Source organism: Sminthopsis crassicaudata, chromosome 2 (genome assembly GCF_048593235.1).
Source record: "Sminthopsis crassicaudata isolate SCR6 chromosome 2, ASM4859323v1, whole genome shotgun sequence".
Taxonomy (NCBI): Eukaryota; Metazoa; Chordata; class Mammalia; order Dasyuromorphia; family Dasyuridae; genus Sminthopsis; species Sminthopsis crassicaudata.
In genome coordinates, this window is record NC_133618.1 from 590,867,606 (window position 1) to 590,887,505 (window position 19,900).

The 19,900-nt window shown below is 34.9% G+C and overlaps 1 protein-coding gene across 5 annotated transcripts in view; it reads right to left on the reverse strand.

The window, feature by feature from the left end:
* Positions 1-5,917: 5,917 nt before the first annotated feature.
* ABLIM1 (actin binding LIM protein 1) overlaps positions 5,918-19,900 on the reverse strand; it is a 389,888-nt gene continuing 375,905 nt past the window's right edge. For 3 of the 5 annotated variants that reach the window (XM_074295681.1, XM_074295679.1, XM_074295680.1), the window contains exons 18-20: positions 18,905-18,966; positions 17,778-17,838; positions 16,352-17,000 (exon numbers count right to left, since the gene is read on the reverse strand). In XM_074295681.1, coding sequence (XP_074151782.1) covers positions 16,957-17,000; positions 17,778-17,838; positions 18,905-18,966 — 167 coding nt within the window. In that variant the 3' untranslated portion in view covers positions 16,352-16,956. Of the gene's footprint in view, positions 11,501-13,546; positions 13,628-15,379; positions 15,455-16,351; positions 17,001-17,777; positions 17,839-18,904; positions 18,967-19,900 lie in introns of those variants that run through there. The other 2 variants (XM_074295682.1, XM_074295684.1) reach the window with 1 other exon arrangement.

The window sequence follows — 19,900 nt, forward strand, 5'->3', positions numbered from 1 at the left end:
AGTCTGGGTTTCTGAGTCCCTCGTATACTTGGCTATTACATATTTTAAAATTTGAAAGGATATTGTAATAGATACCCAGGAGCTCATAAAACCCCTTCTTGACCACATCCAGGGTCAACAAATGGCTCTTATTCAGGATTTCATGCGCTGATGCAGGAACATTCACCAGATACAATATTCTGCATTCACATTTCCATTCACCATCTTTCCCAAGGAAGAACTAATTGCCACCCAGTCAACAAAATCAATCAACATTTATTAAATATCTACTGTGTACTAGGTACTGTGTTATTTACTGATGATGCAGACATGAGGGGATCAGTCCCTATCCTAAAGGAGTTGCCATTCTATTAGTTGGAGATAACACATACATTTGTTGTTGTTGAATTCTTGCAGCCCTCTGATTCTTCCTTCCTTCCTTCCTTCCTTCCTTCCTTCCTTCCTTCCTTCCTTCCTTCCTTCCTTCCTTCCTTCCTTCCTTCCTTCCTTCCTTCCTTCCTTCCTTCCTTCCTTCCTTCCTTCCTTCCTTCCTTCCTTCCCTCCCTCCCTCCTCTCTCTCTCTCTCTCTCTCTCTCTCTCTCTCTCTCTCTCTCTCTCTCTCTCTCTCTCTTTCTTTCTTTCTTCCTTTCTTCCTTTCTTTTTCTCTTCTTTTCTTTCTTCCATTTATTTTCAAAACATATGCATAGATAATTTTTCAACATTAACTCTTGCAAAATCTTGTGTTCCAGTTTTCCCTTTCCTTCTTCCACCCCCTGCCCTAGATGACAAGTAATTCAGTATATATGTTAGACATGGTAGAATTATATGCTAAACCCAATATATGCATACATATTTATACAATTATTTTGCTGCATAAGAAAAAATCAGATCAAATAGGAAAAAAATGAGAAAGAAAATAAAATGCAAGCAAACAACAGCAAAAAGAGTGAAAATGCTATGTTGTGATCCATGCTCAGTTCCCACAGTCTGCTCTTTGGGTATAGATGGCTCTCTGCATCAAAAGGTCATTAGAATTGGTCTGAATCATCTCATTATTGAAGAGAACCATGTTCACCAGAATTGATCATCATATAATCTTGTTGTTGCTGTGTATAATGATCTCCTGGTCCTGCTCATTTCACTTAGCATCAGTTCATCTAAGTCTCTCCAGGTCCCTCTGAAATCATCCCACTGGTCATTTCTTACAGAACAATAATATTCCATAACATTCATATACCAGAACTTATTTAGCTATTCTCCAATTGATGGGCATCCACTCAGTTTCCAGTTTCTTGCCACTACAAAAAAGTCATCTGATTCTTCATGACCCCATTTGGAGTTTTCTTGGCAAAAATACTGAAATGATTTGCCATTTCTTTCTCCGGGTTGTTCTACAGATGAGGAAAGTGAACTAAACAAAAGAGAGTGATTTGTCCAGAGTCACACAACTAGTAAGTATTTGAGTTCAAATTTGAATTCAGGTTTTCCTATCTATCCACTGTGCCACCTAGCTACCCACTACATGTACATATTAATAAATAGACCCACATACATATATCAATATACTACATAAACTATGTACAACACAGACATAAGGCAATTCTGGAAGCTAAGACATTTTAAGAGGTATGAAAGATTATGAAAAGGCTTCATGTAGAAGTAGCCATTGAGCTATGATTGACAAAAACTAGGGGCTGTGAGGCAACAGATCAGGAGGGAGAATATTCCAAGCATCAGAGGCAGATGGCAAGCATAGTTCTTGTCCATGAAGAATAAGAAGAAAGCCATGTTTGCTGGACAATAGAATTCTGAAAGGGATAATATATGGTATGGTATGAAGGACAGTTTGGGGCCAGGTTTTAGGGACTTTAAATGTTAACCAGATAATTTCAAAAGATTTACATGAGCTGATGCTGAGTGAAGAGAACATTTTACAATAAAAGCAACATCGTGGGATGATCAACTTTGACAGATTTAGCTCTTCTCATCAGTACAATGACCTAAGACAATACTAAAAGACTCATGGTGGAAAATGTTGTCCACATCTAGAAAAAGAACTGAACCTGGAGATTGAAGTATACTAGTCTCACCTTTTAAAATATGTTTTCTTCCTTTTTCTTCTGTTTCTTTCTTTCACAAGATGACTAATGGGGAAATATATTTTATATGATTTCACATATACAACCTATATCAGATTTCTTGATGTCTTTGTAGAGAGAGATAAGGAGTGAGAAAAACGTGGAACTCAAAATTTGTATAAAAATGAATATTGAAATTGTCTTTACATGTAATTAGAAAAAATAAAATAATATTTAAAAAGAAAAAAAGATTATGACTCACTAAAAGCTCCTTTTTTTTTTTAAGCAAGAAAGCATTTTTAATTTAAAAATAAACAGAATTTCCATTTTATCCTGGTGGTAATAGGGAACAACTGAAGTTTATTAAGTAGAGCTATAACATGATCAAATATCTGTTTTAGGAAAATTAATGGCAGCTGCGTGTGGGATAGATTGAAAAAGGGAGGGAGTTGAGGCAGCATTTATTAAGTACTTATTTATGTACTAGGCACTGTGGGAACTAAGAGCTGGGGATGGAAATAGAAGTCCCTGCCCTCAAGGTGTTTATAGTTTATATAATATTCTTTGATTTCAGTTAGACATTTATTGGCTTCCAATATTCTTGCTGTTTTCACTTGCTCCTTTTCTCCTTTAAATAACAAGTACTTACCATGGACTTTGTTTCATCATGGACTTGTTAAGTAGGCCAGAAATCTAAGATTTAGATGTATATTGCCAATAGAAAGATATTTATCGACTTCTCAGAGATGGCCCTGTCTTAATGCCAGTCACTATCAGAAACTTGGGCCATGGAACTTCAGAAGTCTCCTCTAATGCACCATTACAATACTCTCCTCATTGGTCTCCTGACCAATTGGTCCCTTCCCCAATCTATCCTCCACCTACATGCTCTGCTTAAGAAGTTGCAGAGGCCCCCTCTTGACTATAGAATGGAACACAAACTCCCATTGGCCTTTAAGGCACTTTACTCGGTAGTTCCAGCATATGCTACCAACTCACATCTCACCCAGGGGCCCTGACCTCATTCTATAGTCATCAGTATTGACCTATTATTCCCCAAACTTGGCAATCCTCTATTGATTTCTTACAAGCTGTTTAAACGGCTGAATGGCAAAAGTTGAGAGTGGACAGGGATTTTAGTGGCCATCTATTCACCCCATTGGAAAGAAGTCTTCCTATAACATATCCAACTAGTGATCATTCAGTGTCTTCTTGAAGATTCCCAAGTTGGGGAAACCCACCACTTCGCAATGCAGGCCATTCCATTCTGGGACATCTCTAAGTGTTAGGAAGTTTTTCCTGATCTCAATCTTAAAGTAGTCTCTTTGTAATTTTCATCTTGTTTCCTATGTGACCTTGGACAAATCACTTAGGGTTGATTTAGAACTTCAGAGAACCCCCTGACCAAAGCTTCTCTTTCTGTAAATGACCTAACTGATGCCCAAGGAGGCTGTTGACTGAATTACTTAGATAAAGAAAAAAAAGGCAGGATTTGAAACTAGGTCCTCTAATTCCAAGGTCAGTACACCTTGGTTCTGGGGCTTAGCTTCCTCATCTATAAAATGATGATTTCAGCTTTATATCTATCATCCTATGATTTATAAGTAGAACACATAGGATTTCTCATACTACCAAGATAGAGAATATAGTCAAAGGAAGATGGAGCTGATGGAGCCAGTGTGGATGGCACTGCCTCTTTGGTGATAAGTAGGGCAAGAAGAGTACCTTGCCAAACAGAAGTCACCAAGCTCTGGGACCTTTCTGTTACATGGATTAAGTCAGGAAGTACATGGACCATTGGACTCCCAGCAATAAAAGAACCAAGTGAGCAAATTGTTCCATTCTCTAGGACTAGAGCCTTTTCCCCAGTGCTTACTCTTATTAGAATGTACTGGATTCAGAAATCATCACAGCATCATAGAATTTTTAGATTCAGATATGGAACAGACTTAAAGATCATTGTGTCCAGTTCTCTCATCTTACAGAGGCTGGAGAGAGGTTAAGTGATTTGCCTGGAGTCATAGTGTATCTGAGGCAGGATTTGAATTTAGATACTTGATTAAGGTCCAATTATCTATACCATGCTGCTCTAATCAGGACTCTGAGGACCTTCTGATGTGTTTGAGATTCAGCACCAAATGTTGAGATTGAGGAGAGCAATTGGCACCAAATGTTGGGGCTTGGTTATATGATGAATTCACAATTGCCATTCTCTTTGCCAAAAGGCCCATTTATTTAGGATAAGATGTTATAGACAAAATTCAGAGGTACAGTAGAAAACAGGAATGATAAATACGAAATAGAGTTGGGAGAACATATAGTTGGACACTATGAAGCCTGTGGTGGGGGGGTAAACTCCACCTTGAGCATGATGGAAGGGTGAGACATCACAAAGCAGAGTGCCAAGATGGGCTAATCCAAAAGGGATTCAGCAAAGATGGCATGGGTCATGAGTAGATTTATAGGGAAAATTTAACCTCAGGAGTTTGACACCTAATTGGATACAAAGGTCCAAGAACTCCAAGGGAATAGGCCTGTAAAGTCAAGCTGTTCCCCATCAGTACCTTTTCCTGATTGCCTTAAAAAGTAATCTTATCAGTATTTCAGGCTTTCTCTACCAACTCTGTGACCCAGGACATCATAACTTCCCCATCCCCCAAATTCAAATTCTCACTGTAGAAAATTTCCTATGCTCAATTCAAATTTTCTTTTGTTACTTCCTTTACTTTAATCCTGAATGGAGATGGAACAGTTTGGTTACTCTTTTAGACATAATTCACTTTCTGGGGTAGCAGGCAGGTAGGTGGTCTGTGGTACACAAGCTCTGAACAGAGGCCACACCAAAGAGGAAATAATTTCTATAGCAATTAATTCCTCCCTTTAGTCTCCATTCTAAGAATTCATATTTACCTTGAGAGGAAAGAACCATACTTTTCAACAAGAACAAGACACTTTAGAACAGGTGTATGATAATAATTGTTTAACAACCAGTTTTCTGGGGGAGGGGGGAAGTATGAATGACACACTTTTAAGATCAATTTGCATTACTAGCAATTTTTGAAGATGAAAAGTGGGAATCCATTTGGAAACTAAGTGCTTGCTGATGAGACTTGGGTTCTTCTTATCTCATTTATTTTAACCAGGTCTGAGTTCAGCTCTGTCATTCATTAGTACATGGCTTTAGGAAAATGACTTCCCTCTATGAGTTTCATAGTCTTCATCTGTAAAAAGAGGAAGCTAGACTTAGTTCTCTCAAGTCTTTCCCTGCTCTAACATTCTGTGTCTCTTTCTTCTTTTTTTAAAATTAATTTTATAATTATAATTTTTTTGACAGTACATATGCATAGGTAATATTTTTACAACATTATCCCTTGCACTCACATCTATTCCGAATTTTTCCTCCTTCCCCCCACTCCTTCCCCTAAATGGCAGGCAGTCTCATACATGTTAAATGTGTTATAGTATATCCTAGATACAATATATGTGTGTAGAACCAAATTTCTTGTTGCACAGGAAGGATTGGATTCAGAAGGTAAAAATAACTTGGGAAGAAAAACAAAAGTGCAAACAGTTTACACTTATTTCCCAGTGTTCCTTCTGTGGGTGTAGCTGAGTCTGTCCATCAATTGGAACTGAATTAGATCTTCTCTTTGTTGAAGAGTTCCATTTCCATCAGAATATATCCTTGCTGTATCTCTTTCTATGTCTCTTGTGTTTCAAACATCAATGGATTTGGGAGTTGTGTTTGTCTTAGATCTGAAGAAGGAAGACTTTAGTGTGTCTGGAATCCATCCTTCCACCAAACAATAGCCCCTTTGAGGGAAATGACCAAAAGAGAAATAAAACAAAGTTCATCCATATTTAAGAATAAAGCACAAAACTTTATTCATTGACTTGTTCTGAGTACAACAGTGATGCAGATTACAGTGGCATAGGAGTGCAATATGTGCTGCTTGCAACAGGAAAAGTGGAGAAGATCATAATTGTACAGAACAGCAACCCAGAGAATGGCAGGCTGACTCTTCACTCTGCATACAAGCATTGAGTACTCAGTGGCAGACAGACAATTCACTTTCACAGGAGACACAACACACATTTCTTTCTTTTTTCTTTTTTTATTCCCCCCCCCAAAAGGAAGTCTTTCAAATACTTGTTTGAATATTTTTGGAAGAAGGAAGGGGAAAATGGGGAAAAAAATTCCTTTAACCTTAAAAAAAAAACCCAAAAACAAAAAAACAAAATAGAAGTAATTTTTGAGGGCTCTCATGCACAGAATTTTTTAGCAACTTACAGAAATCACATACATTATTGGACATTTATATTAAGAATAACAAATTCATTTCCATGGGTAGAACAAAGTTTAACGATATTCTTATCTTACTTCCCGAAGTGAAATAAAAATTATAATAGAGGGATTGCAATCATTTTGAATGTTGACTTTTAAAAACATAATACCATGGTTCATTAACAGTTTGGGGAGACACGTTAGGGAAAAATGCAGTCTAATGGTAGCTATCATTTTCCAAAGATCTGAAGTATCTTAAAATAAGCACTTGAATTGAATTTAGAACTGCATATATATCAGTTATTTCAAGGAATGTTTCTATCTAAATCTGCTTGATGAACTTAATCATAAATCAAACTGGGACAAGTTAAAATTCAAATTATGGGGTAAAGAATGATTCTTGGTTTTATCTATTGCCTCTTGGACAGTGTCTGAGAAAGCAATGATTGCTTTTGTACCCTCTCCTCAAGTGATCTTTCTTTCACAACAAGAAATTCAGTAGTTCTTATTATGGGCAGACTTATTCTGACCAAAATAATTTTCTTTATATTAGAAATAATAAAAACTCTTTTAATAACTATATTAGAAATGTTTTTGTAAGGGAACACAGACAATTTCACAGCAATAAGAAGCATCTGGATCTTTAAAACAAAATGCCCATTTCCACAGAAAGAACCACACTGCATTTTTTTTTTTAATGTATGGGAAGAAAAAGAGAGCAAAGACAATATCCAGGTATCAAATATTCAGAAAAAGCAATTGAGTGTAGAGTAAACAAGCACTGATGAAAAAGAGTAACTGATTTGTAAAAACTGGATTGGCTCCAGACATATTTCCCACAAAGGGTACAGATAGGTTGGTGACATGAAATTTATTTTCCTTTCAGCATCCTTCTTGTTGATAAGGAAAATGTATACAAAAGCATACAGCCTGGAAAAGTTGCCTGCCATTCTCCTAATTTAAATGATGACAAGGTGTTGTCTCAAACGGGTTTTAGAAAGATCTATCTAATCAAAAGTGACTTGAATTTTTCAAACTTGCAAAAGCTTAACAGTATCCAAGAGAAGCAATTCTTTAGAAAAAAGTATTTGCTTCAAAGAGTCATGAAATAGGATTAAAGTTTTATAAACATTACCAGCCAATCTGCCATAAATTGCTGGTAAAGATGACTGACCTCACCAGTCTAAGGGATGAGAGTAGTCACAAGATAATGGCCACAATTCCTGTATCAGAAGAAAACCAATTTGAAATATATAGTCTTCTGAGTGAAGGTGACCAGGGAACATCAAAGACACAGAATTACTTCTCACATCTTATTAACTTGCCAATTTTAGCACTGTTCCTTTGCTTTGAGGAAGAAGTGATTCAACAGAGCTCAATGCAGGAAAAAAAAATATATTAAGAGCACTTCACAACTAGTCCCAAGCTAAAAAAAGAAACAAATATATTGCTGCAGTCTTCTAACACTCTTCCAATCATTATAATCTGTTTTAAAAGACACCATTGGTAAGGAAGACTAAGTCTTACTTTGAACCTTCTTAAGTTCATTTAAAAGAACCATACAATTTAGTTAGTGATTCACTTCTAAAGTATGCCTCACTTTGCATAATAGATGCATTCCTGAAAAGATATATGTAGATCAGATGGTCATAAATCTAAGAATATTTTGAAAACAAATCAAGGAAAGTTGACAATTAAATGCATCTAATATCAAACTTTTTTTCTGTAAAGTGAATATTTACCCCTAATTTACATATTATATAAATAGTGTCATAGACAATACAGGGTTTGCTTTTAACAGAGCCCAGCTGCATTCTATATTGTGGCCTGGGTGTCTTGAAGGTGTGCATGCTAGACTTATTTTTAATGAAACTTATAAGTCCACACATATGATGTGACAGTTACATGAACTAGACTGGCCCCATTCCCACCCTATAGTAATTTTATTAGCTCCCTAGCCTAAAATGCATTTTATTATTATGAAGTTTAGGTTTCTAAGTCTCACTCTCTAGATCAAAGGGCAGCTTTGCCTAAAGATAGGAGGCTATCAAGTTCTTTGGCAGGTAATTTTGGTGTGTGTGCGTGCACATGTTGTGTATGTGGGGGTGTCTTCTGCTCCAGTTAATATTATCAGTAGCAAATGAATGAGATGGAAAATGCCTTTTCAGGTCTGGATGTAGGATCTACCTAAAATAAACAATCAATGGCAGTATCGTCCAGAAGAAAGAACATGAGGTCTGAGATGTCTTGGGTTCTTGTCTTAGTTTAACTTTCCAATTTCAGCAAGTTGTGTGATATTGGACAAACCATACAATCTTTTAGGGGGTTTCAGTTTCTAATCTATACAATGAAAAGCCTGGATTAAATGTTATCAAAGGTCCCCTCTAGCTCTCACATTTTGTAATTCTATAGCATCTTACCTACATGGCCCAAGTTCAAATTACTTATCTATGCCTACAGTTTCCAGGCACCTTAATTTTTCTTTTTCTTTTCTAAATGTACAATTATTTGGCTTGCAAGTACGTTTTTATGTTATAAGTGCTAAGAATATAAAATTATTAAGAGCCACTATTTTTTTTTTTGGATGAAAAATAATATGAAAGTCAAAGGATTGGAATTTTACCCAAGTAGGTTTCCTCATTTATTTTGATGGCTACACTTTGGGAATATTTCCCTCCTAGTTAAAAAAAAAAGCCATGTAGGACTATGAAAGAGCACAAAACACTAGACAGCTTGCTTTGCCAGAGAAGATCAAGAGACAATAAAGTATGAAAAAGGATTTTGGCAAGGGTTGCAGTCATGAGAGTTCAGAGAGATGACAGCAATAGACATTTTCACTACAGTAGGTAATAAAGCACTGAATGCTTCAAGGGCAAAAATGAAGGCAGAAATTTTCATTAAAAAAAAAAATAACCCAGTATGACTACCATGGGAACAATTTGTTAAATGATTTAGTAGATTTAAGATATACATACACATACACATATAGACACATATATGCAAGAACGGTCCTTGAATATTCACTTCATGATTCTGAAGGTACAATAAAATTAGATGGCTTCAACTAGGTTAGTAAATAAAAAAAGACCACTAAACATGGATTCTACTCCCTATTATAGCACCTAGTACAATTAAGTGTGTTGTACCCACATAACACTTCCCCTTGTAACCTTACAAACAGTGCCCATTTGGAAAACAAATCTACTTGTTTTCACCATTGGCTGCTTAACAGACAACTAATATTATTCCCAAAATGGTGTCAAGAGAAGAAACTATTCTTTTGCCAAAAATGGCATTCTTGCAGAGCAACTCAAACATATTTCCTTTGGTTTCTATAGGGACTTTCAAAGTTATGTTTTGACTCCTGCACCAGTGGTTTCAGTGGAGACCAGGGGCAATGAGCCAAATTTGAGTGGCTCTTGTTCAGTGTGAGTGATCTAAGGTGATCAGGTAGTTTGACTAAGTTGTATTTAAGTTTCAAGGGGATCCCTGGAATCCCATTTTAAGATATATATATATATATATATATATATATATATATAAAATCTCCTCTTACAAGACTTTGAACATCAAAGGCCGAATGGTTTGATCTGTCAAGTTACAAAGTTATCTTAATTTTTTTTTGCTCTGCAGTCAGAATTTGGACGTCACTCAAAGCAAGAGATGGGTAATAATATAAGTGCACCATTAGAAAGAGGCTTCCATGTGCCAATATAAGATAAAAAGGCTCTTATCTCATTTTGCTTTTCACCAGGGGATAGAAAATTGGACTCATCCTTCCATAGAAATGACTTGTCCCTCTGTACATTTCATTGACATATCCTTCAAAAAGTAGAACATTCATGCAGAAATGAGCTTTTTGAAGCACATGATTCAAAAATTCTATTCAGTAAACCTTGACTTCAATAGTAGAAGACACAAAGGAAAGCCAACTTCCTCTTTCTCACCTTTAATTGAGTCAATTCGAAGCTCTCTGTTTTGCAACTACAAAGATGAGAGAAAACATATTCTTCCTTAGACTATGGTTGAAATGACCTTCGGCTTGATATATGATATGTGTCACATACTATATGGAAGATGCCAGGCTAGCACATTTGCATTGGCAAAAGAACATGAAGTGTTATTTTCTATAAGATGGTGTGCTTCCTGGGGCAACTTGGTGGCATGAGTCTCTCAAAAAGAATGTAACCCAGGTCAATCTGAAGGAGAGCTTTCCTTCCTCTCTTTTTGCAAGCTGGGTTCAGGGTTTGCTACTTGCCTTTGCTGGGTAGGTTAAGCATAAGCCAAATTATCTGAAGCAAAAAAAAAAAAAAAAAAAAAAAAAAAAAGAAAAAAGAAAAGAAAAAGAAAGTGAGGAGGGAGAAATGCTGTTTACAAAAGCACAGAAATTCACCAACCACATCCTAGCAAATATATGCAGCAGAGAGTGAGGAGCACATTTAAAATCATTCCATTGGTAAGCAGCCCAATGGAGTAGTTTACTCAGGTGTCTGCCTCTTTCATTTCTACTACAGCTACAGAATGGGCACTTTTAAATGAAGCCAATTAAGAAATGTGTGTGCAATATGACTAATGTTACCATTTGGATATGTTACACAGGTTGTTGTTGGTTTTTTTCCCCTTAACCACAGTACTGTAATATGTTTAATCATTTTTTGGAGTTATAACTACTTTTTCCCCCATTCAGCATCTTAAGGGCACTTCCTGGCTTAACCAAAAAAGTCTGTTGTATTTTGGACAACAGTTAAAGGGAAATGAAATAAGAAAGTGGCTCAAATCATGTATAGAAGATAATGTAAAAAGGTCACACATGAAAACTACTGTCAAGTTTTGGAACATATAAAGTTCCACCCCATTGCTTCTTGGCAAGTGTTGCTGTTGATAGGCCAATGCTTAGATCGCGGGTGCCTCAATCAGATTTTTCCCTTTTTGTTGTTGCTGTGGAGAAGTAGTTTGTAAGTTCTCCAATCAAACGTGGCCGTTGTTTAATACTATATCCTATGCAGCATCTTCATTAACTTTTCAAATTGGTGGCATATGTGACTTAGAAGAGTTTTGCTTTTTTCTTCATATCATTGCGTCTCCAAAGAGGTAACTTGTCAAACTCCTGTATTGACATTCCAAATATTTCTCGAAACACTTCAGGTGCCAAATGGCGCTGGACAAGAGAGAAATGAACAAGGCTCAGTTCTGGGCGCTCGTATAAAAACACTAGAGTGGTATCCCCTCCTCTGTCACTAAAGAAAATTCTAGTGGCCTGGGTAATGTTATTATAGAAATTTGTAGTTTTATTTTAGCCCTTCATGCTGGTTTTCTTAGAGAGTCTGGTAATGCAGAGTGATTTTTGCTTCTATCTGTGCATTAGATTATTCATTCTAAAAATAGCTAGTAAGACATTTGTGAAACTTAGGATGATACTGCCGCTGAGGAGCTGGTGTTTGATCTTGTATTTCTGGTGCCTAGTATAGCACATGACACAGGGTAGATATTCTCTAATGCCTGTTGATCAACTGCTACTTCATGGGATGACAGTTTACTTTACACAGGTGGCTGCCCTCAGGCTGAGAAAATTGCAAACTTTTCTGCCAACATACATAGGTTTTCTTGATTGAAATCAGTCATTTGGATAAATACAAACAGCCGCCATAGGCATGTGTGCCCAAACAACACTTTTAATATGGAATGTGGGGACTTCCACAGTGTAAAGAAGCATGCCTTAACATTCCCTGGGTGAAATCAATATCTCCCCTTCCACACCCTTTAATTCTGAGCTCATTTTAACATTTGAGCTGCCATTGCCACAAAAGATTACAACTGTATGTAAACCAAGATTTTAGCATCTCTATAAGAATTCATTATTGTTCTTTTCTGGGTCTGTTTTTCCAATAATAATTCATTTTATAGAGCTTGCTTCTCAGCTACAGTTCCCTTTCATAATCAGGCCAATGTAACTACTGAATAAATTCCATCTTAAAAAATATTTTATTATTATTTTTTAATTTTATAATTATAAAATTTTTTTGACAGTATATATGCATGAGTAATTTTTTTTTATAACATTATCCCTTGTATTCATTTTTCCAGATTTTCCCCTCCCTCTCTCTACTCCCTCCCCTAGATGACAGGCAATATCATACATTTTACATGTGTTACAGTATAACCTAGATATAATATATGTGTGTAAATCCAATTTTCTTGTTGCACGTTAAGTATTAGATTCCGAAGGTATAAGTAACCTGGGTAGATAGACAGTAGTGCTAACAAGTAAATTCCATTTTTCTAAATAGATAGTAGCATCAGGAAGAGCTAAGTAGTAGTGAATAATAATAATAAGAGATCAACATTTCTCTACAGCTTTGAAGGTTACAAAAAGAAGTGTGATACAGTGTAAAGGGACTCGACTCCAAAGCCAGGATGATCTGGCTTCAATATGGCCTCTGATACTTACTGGTTGTTTGACTCTGGCCAAATCATTTAACTTCTGAGTGCTCTAGCAACTCTGTAAAACTATAGGTTTCATGCATATTTATTACAAGAGATCCCTACAGTGTGTGGAGCAGAAATGAGAGAGAAAAACAGAAATTCTTGATAGTTTTTAAAAAACTAATAATTATTACAATAAAAAATTGTTTTAGAGAAGATGTTGACCTGAATTGGTAGAAAAAGGTTTTTTACCTTAAAGTTCCTTATATTGAAGAAATCACAGATCCAATCCCTTTCCCTTTAAAATTTGCAAAAATATTTATATACATTTCCTCAGTATATCAGCCATAAATGTACAAGGTTTTGCCTCCATCAAGTTAACTCCATCATTATCATCCAGTCTGTACAGCCTCTGGAGGGTCACATTTTAGCTGTTTTTGGTCTTTATGATTTAGAATTATGTTTGTTTCTTTACCCTTTTGTCAATACTAACAGCCAGTTGGACCAATGAAATTTAAAGAGGCCAAAATCTAGCTGGCTTTTATGGTCACAAATATCACTTTCCATGTAAATCTCTTATCTGCAAATTGGAGTTTTCTTCCAAATTTTAGAATCACCTACAAATTGCAGAGCACTATTTTTTCTCTTTTGCAAAACAGCTAAGATTTTTGTTTTGTTTTGTTTTTCTTTTAGATGGGAACAGGGTGGGGGGAAGAAGAGGAAGAGAAGAAGATAAGAAGGAGAAAAAAAGACAAATAGTAACAAGGAAACTTGTTCTTACCTCAAGTCTGGTTCTGTCTACATCTCTTAGTATTTTATTCCGCCCTCTGTTGGTCACCATGAGCATTTCATACGGGAAAATCTGTTAATAGTTAGTTACATTAAAAAAAAAGTTTAATTTGTACTGCAAGAGGCTAGGTATCTATTTTCCCTCCCCATACTTCAAATTGTATGCCCTTATTTTTAATCCAGAAAGTGTCCTTTTCAATTACTAGTATACTAGTAATAAGATTTTATGTTCTGTAATGAATTCATTATAGATATACTCGATTTCCCATGAATATCCTTGGAATAGCCTTCCTCCTCCTCCAAATGGAACAGAGAAATATAATTTCACTGTAGTGTTACTTATTTCTTTGCTAGCTTCAGAAATTTTGGAAATGGACCACAGCAGAGTTAGTATTTTCATATTGTTTGTAAAAGTAAAGGAGACAATTGTAGCTTTGTAGTTTTTAAAACCTCAAATCAGTTAAAGCATCTTAGCTTCATTTCCATTTTTTTTCTTCAGTAAGAAAATTTGTTAGGTCAGGTACAGAAGGCAATAACTGCAAAATTGAAAATGACTTTATTCTTTGGTTCAGGTCTGAGTTTCTATTTTCGTTTTGCACTTTAAACTCAATATTTGGAATGGCTTGTGAAGGCCTGGTTACAACACAACTCACTGAAGGAAGATCAAGGCAAAATTCAACAAAGAAAAAAATAGTTGATAATATCTGAATCTGAAAATGCATATAAGGGCAGAAGCAATGCTTCAGAACCTGGCTTTTTGCTTTTCATTTGGGGGTGGATTATCTTTGTGAATGAATCTTTTAAAAGGAATAGCTGATTCAGTCAGTCAATCAACAAGCACTTAAGTACTTACTATATGCACCAAATATTGAAGTATAAAGACTTTCTAAACGTGCCAATCGATAATCAACATTCCACCAAACTTACTGCGATTTCAATCATCTTAAAAATAATTTATCTCCTCAACTGGTGATAGGGTAGTAGTAAGAGGGGCTAAAAAAAATAAATACTACACATTTTTTTGGTCTGCATCACAAATTTTTGCCATTCTGGGAAACTAATTTTTTTTTTTTTAATGGAGAACCTGTAACTAGTCTTAGCTTTGTTTGAAAAAAGATTCTCTCAAAGATGCAATTTCCTAGATACTGTTTCTCCTTGCCTAGATCAGGGATACAATGCTGCCTTCCTGCTATTTCAAGGTAACAGTAGGACCTGTTCTCAAGTTGGATATCTTGTTTTATCACTAAGGACTTTACATTAAAATGACTAAAATAATTAATCTACAATTAATTTAATAATTAATAATAATTGATAATTAATTAATAATTAAAATAATTAATTAATAATCCTAAATAATTCTGATACTGTTGCAGATGAAAGGGTCAGCCAATTGTTTATTAAACAAATGCCTCTTAGGAAGTAACAGTATCAGCTTATAATATGTAGTCTAGTAGATTCTCTAGAAACATATGGCAAGTGCTTAAAATTATTCCCTAGGTAAAATCAGATCTGTAAATAGTATAGTGCTTTTTCACTGATTTATTTAAAAATTTTATGACACTTCTTAAGTGACTATTATAGTAGCATAGTGGTCAAAGATAATAAGTAAGACATGGCCCATACTGCCAAGGGACTTAAAATCTAGAATAAGATAATTTGGGGACAAAGCCCATTCTTTAAGAAAGTATGGTATAGAGTAGATTTTGTGCATGGTAAAGAGTAAGAAGATTAAAATACTGAAGGTTTTTAAAAACATTTTTTCTTAATTTTTAATTTTTATTAAAACTCAGTGTCTCAAAGGAAAGTCTATGATATCTGTATTTACCTTTGGCTCCAACATATTAGGCATGGACACTCCTCTGTCCATTCGCATTCCAGGTACGTGGCCATCAGGGAGGGTCTATACCAAACACAGAGGCATAAGATGATATACAGAATAGAAACATATGCAAGGCATAATGAAAATGCAAGAGAGTTTCATGTCTCAAGTTCCTTCTCTCACTCTTAAAATCTCACTGCCAGTTTACACCAAGAAAATCTCAGCTACCATTTAAAAAAAAAGGGACTATGGATATGTCTCTTCCATTTTTCTGCTCATATCCCAATGATCCTGTCTTTAAAGATATTCAGTATCAATTCAATAAAGAATTTCAAGAAACAGAATCTAATTCCCTTAATTAAACAAAAAAAGTATTGATGTTCTAAATTACCTATAGAGGAGCTAGAAACCATCTCGTGCTTCCATGAAAATCATACTTCTATCAATTTCCTGTTAATTAACAAGCATTTGTTAAGATCTGCAAGGTATTAGACCTGTGAATTCAGATCTCATATGAGCATAGATTTAGAGCTTGAAGAGACATTTGAGGTCACTGTATTCAGCTCACTAGTTTTACAAATTATAAAACTAAGGCACAAAGAGGTTAAGTGGTTTGCCTAAAGACATACAATTAGTAAGTGTCTAGAGTGGAATTTTAACTTGATCCTCTTGATTCCCAGTACTGTGCTCTATCCACTACACAACACTCTTCATCCACACAAAATCACCAAAGAGCAGAATGGTAAGACTGGGAGGATCTCTGAAAATACCTCATCCAATCAAATAATTTAAAAGACAAAAACAAAAACAAAAACAAAAACAAAACAAGCAAGCAAACAAACAAACAAACAAAAAAAAACAAACAAAAAAAAAAAACCCAGATCCAGAGAAGGGGGAAATGGGTTGCTCAAAGGCACACATGTAGCGAGCAGAAGTAAGTTACTTTGCTGCCTTTTATTCCACGTAAGATAAAAAAATGCATTTTGGAACTATGATTTTGATGTCACATTCCCTTCTGTTTTTTTTACTTGTATCTCATCTCCGTGTTAGAAAGTGTGGACTCTGAGAATAAGTGTTGTCATGAAAGCAAACTGCTCCTAAATAATAAAATTCAAGGATGTCCTTTGTGGGCTAAAAAATGAGCTATTTCTTCGTTTACAGACAGATATGAATGGTGAAAGATTGGAAATTCACAGGATAACAGGGTTCATGGAATAAAAAAACAAGGGAGCCCCTTATGAACTTCTTTTTGTTGGAACTTGCCAATGGAGAGGAAGCCCAGTGACCCCAGGTTCAGATGCCAAGTATTAACATTAAAAGAAAAAGAAAAGGGATGGATATTCATTGCTTACACAATTTAGCACTGGAGGGGGCTTTCCAAAGGAAGAAACATGTAAGCTTTACTTTGTCTGATATGTGACTTACTACCAAGATATACTGTGGCATTAGTTACAACTATCTTCTGCCAGTACAGACTGAAGATTAGGTTCAATCATGTAGACAAATAGAAAACAATATCTCATTAACAAAAATTGTTCCATGAAGGACCATTTCACAATTGGATAGGAGGATGGCTGGTGTATTTATGTTATCACAGAGGAAGAAAAATCACTCTGTACCTGGAAATCTGGAAAAGAAAAGGAAATCTCATTAGAATAAGAACAGAAAAATGTGAACTTGTTAACAGAAAGAATATAGTTCAACCTAAATTCCAACAAATTTGTTTTCATCACTTGATACTATTAGCATTTCTATGGAATTTTTTCAGTATTAGTTTTACTAGCTAACAGAGATAAAAATGTTATTATCAATATGCTAACTAATTCTTGCTTTTATAATCTGTCACAAGTAGAAAACACCCCAAAACAGACACATGTGTACTATTCCAAAACCAAAGAAAATAATGATAATAAAATTTACCCCTTATAATTTCAACCAAATCTGAAGTAATGTTTATTTTTCTCTCTCAACTTACAAATATAAAATATGTTTGGTAATACATAATATAAAGTATATATGATTACACACATACACATGTATTATGTATGCATATGAAAGCTATATTTTAAACTTGGCCTATGATTTCATTCATATGAAAAACTCCTGATGAGGACTTTTTCTGTAGATAGCACTTGATCTGAAACTCATACTTTTAGAGAGGTGTGTGTTTCTGAGAAGTTAACAGATCAGCCCAGAGACTAATAGAGTACATCAGAAGTAAGACTTGAACCCAAAGTTTCCTGACTTTAAGGTCAGCTCACTATGTATTGTTTTACTATTTAGAGAACAAAAACAATTTCTCTATAATAAAATTTTATATTTCAATAACTATTTCCCATGGGGAAAAGCATGAATGACAGCTATTCAACAGACATCAGAAAATACTGATTGTAGGAAGACTTACCTCGAACCCCACCACTGACATCACCATAGCTATTGTATTGGGCAAAATCAGTAGAAACAGGCTGCAGTGGGGGAAAGACATATATGAGACAATATCTTATGGTAATATTTCAGAGAGAGAGGTGAAAAGAGGGAAAGGAGATTGAATTCAAAAGAATACATCACAAATTAAGACCATCTTCATTTTTCTACTTGTCTTATTCTCCTCACACTTTGAAATCTTACTGACTGTAAAAAGAAATCTAACCATGATGTTTGGTAGATGAATGATCTTAGTCACAAAGAAAAATATATTTTCGTACTTAGTTTCACAATTGGAACTGTTTAACATCCATCCTTTGTTTATGTCAGGAGAGTGTAATAACATGACATTTCTTTGTTCAGTGGTTGCTTGCTAATTATAAAAATATTTATAAAAGGAATGTTTGATTTCTTCTCTTTATACTGAACTTCCTGTGGAAGGCTAATGTTCTTTTCTTTTCTCAGTAATGAAATTTCTCCAGGTTTTAGAGTCAAAGTAGATCTAGTAGACTTTCAAGATCATGGCAATTTAAAAATCACTATATATAATGGTTATAACAATGAAAATAAAAGCCAGATAAAAAAAAGCAGCTGAACAAAAATTATGGTAATGACCAGTCTCATCATTCAGGATAGATGATTCGAGCTATTTCCCTATTCTTAGTTTAGTGTTAAGGACTGGTTGGGAGAGAGAACAAGGAGTGGGGAATGAGGACAAGAATGCTGCATATACTATCAGGTACAGTCCCATGGTCAGGAGGTTTTGCTTTTAAAAAAAAATTTTTTATTGCTATCACAAGGGAAGGTTTAATGTATACATGTGGCTATTTATGGGAAAGTAGTAGAAAAATGAAAGATATTAATAAAATTTTAAAATTATTTTTAACTACTCACAAAGATGCATTGAAATAATACTGCATAGCAATTTAATCTAAAATTTAAGAAGAGCAAGACTGTTTTGTTTGTTTTTGTTTCCTCAAAACCTATTAGAGAATGTTTCACATAATTGGTGCTTAATAAATGATTACTGGATTGATCTGAACCATCAACCTTCAAGACAAGAAATAATTAATGTTGTCTCTGGAAAACTAGAGAAATCTTACTTACCCTGTGTAGACCATTTTTTCCATAACCAGGGAGGGAGGAGGTTTTAGATGAAGGATGTAGAGCTAAGTAAGAGGAAAAAAACAAGAAGAAAAATATAAGGAACTTAAATAAGATTTAAAGGTTTTCCGTTTGGAGAAACACATAAACAGAATTCAAAAGAAATGTGCTTTTTTTCTTAGGGTAGAGAAATGATTGAATCACTATAGACTTCAATTGTCTGCTAAATAGTCTGACTACAAAGGTCAACTGTAAGACACTTTCAAACAGAATTGTCACTTGATGCCCTATAAAAGCAAAAAATTAAGGGAAAGTGACATAAAAGCACAGGTGATTTATTATTGTTGCTATAATGACAGGTGGAAGTAATTCAAAGGTTTTTAACCTGAGTCTTAGAAAAAAGACTTAACATATTTTAATAATAGTATTTCAACAACTGGTTTCTTTATTATCTATTAATTTTATTTTATGTTGAGAAGGGGGTCCATAGGCTTCATCAGATTTAAAGGAGTTCATGACACAAGAGGAGAGAGAATGCCTGGGATCTCTTTTAGCAGGTACCTTCAATGCTCTGTTTTATGGCTCAGGGATTTTGGTGTCCAATTCAAGAGTTATGCTAACATGACTAACATGGAAATATATTTTACATTTCTGTACATGTATAATCTATATAAAATTGTTTGCCTTCTCAGTGGTGGGGGGGCAGAGAAGGAGGGAGAGAATTTGGAACTAAAAAATTTAAAAATTGAATATTAATTGTTTTTATATGTATTTGGGAAAAATAAAAAAGGAAATAAATAAAAGAATAGTGCTAATCAAGTTCTGGAGAGAATGTGACTAAGTACTTCTGAGAGATAAAGATGCTACTCCTCATGGAGTAATTTACTTCTTGAACTAAGACAGAACATGTTTGACACACCATGATGGACATACTGTATCAGTATCTATTAAACCTGTGTTTCACAACTCTTTAGTGGGCTGTTTGTGTGATTTTGTTCA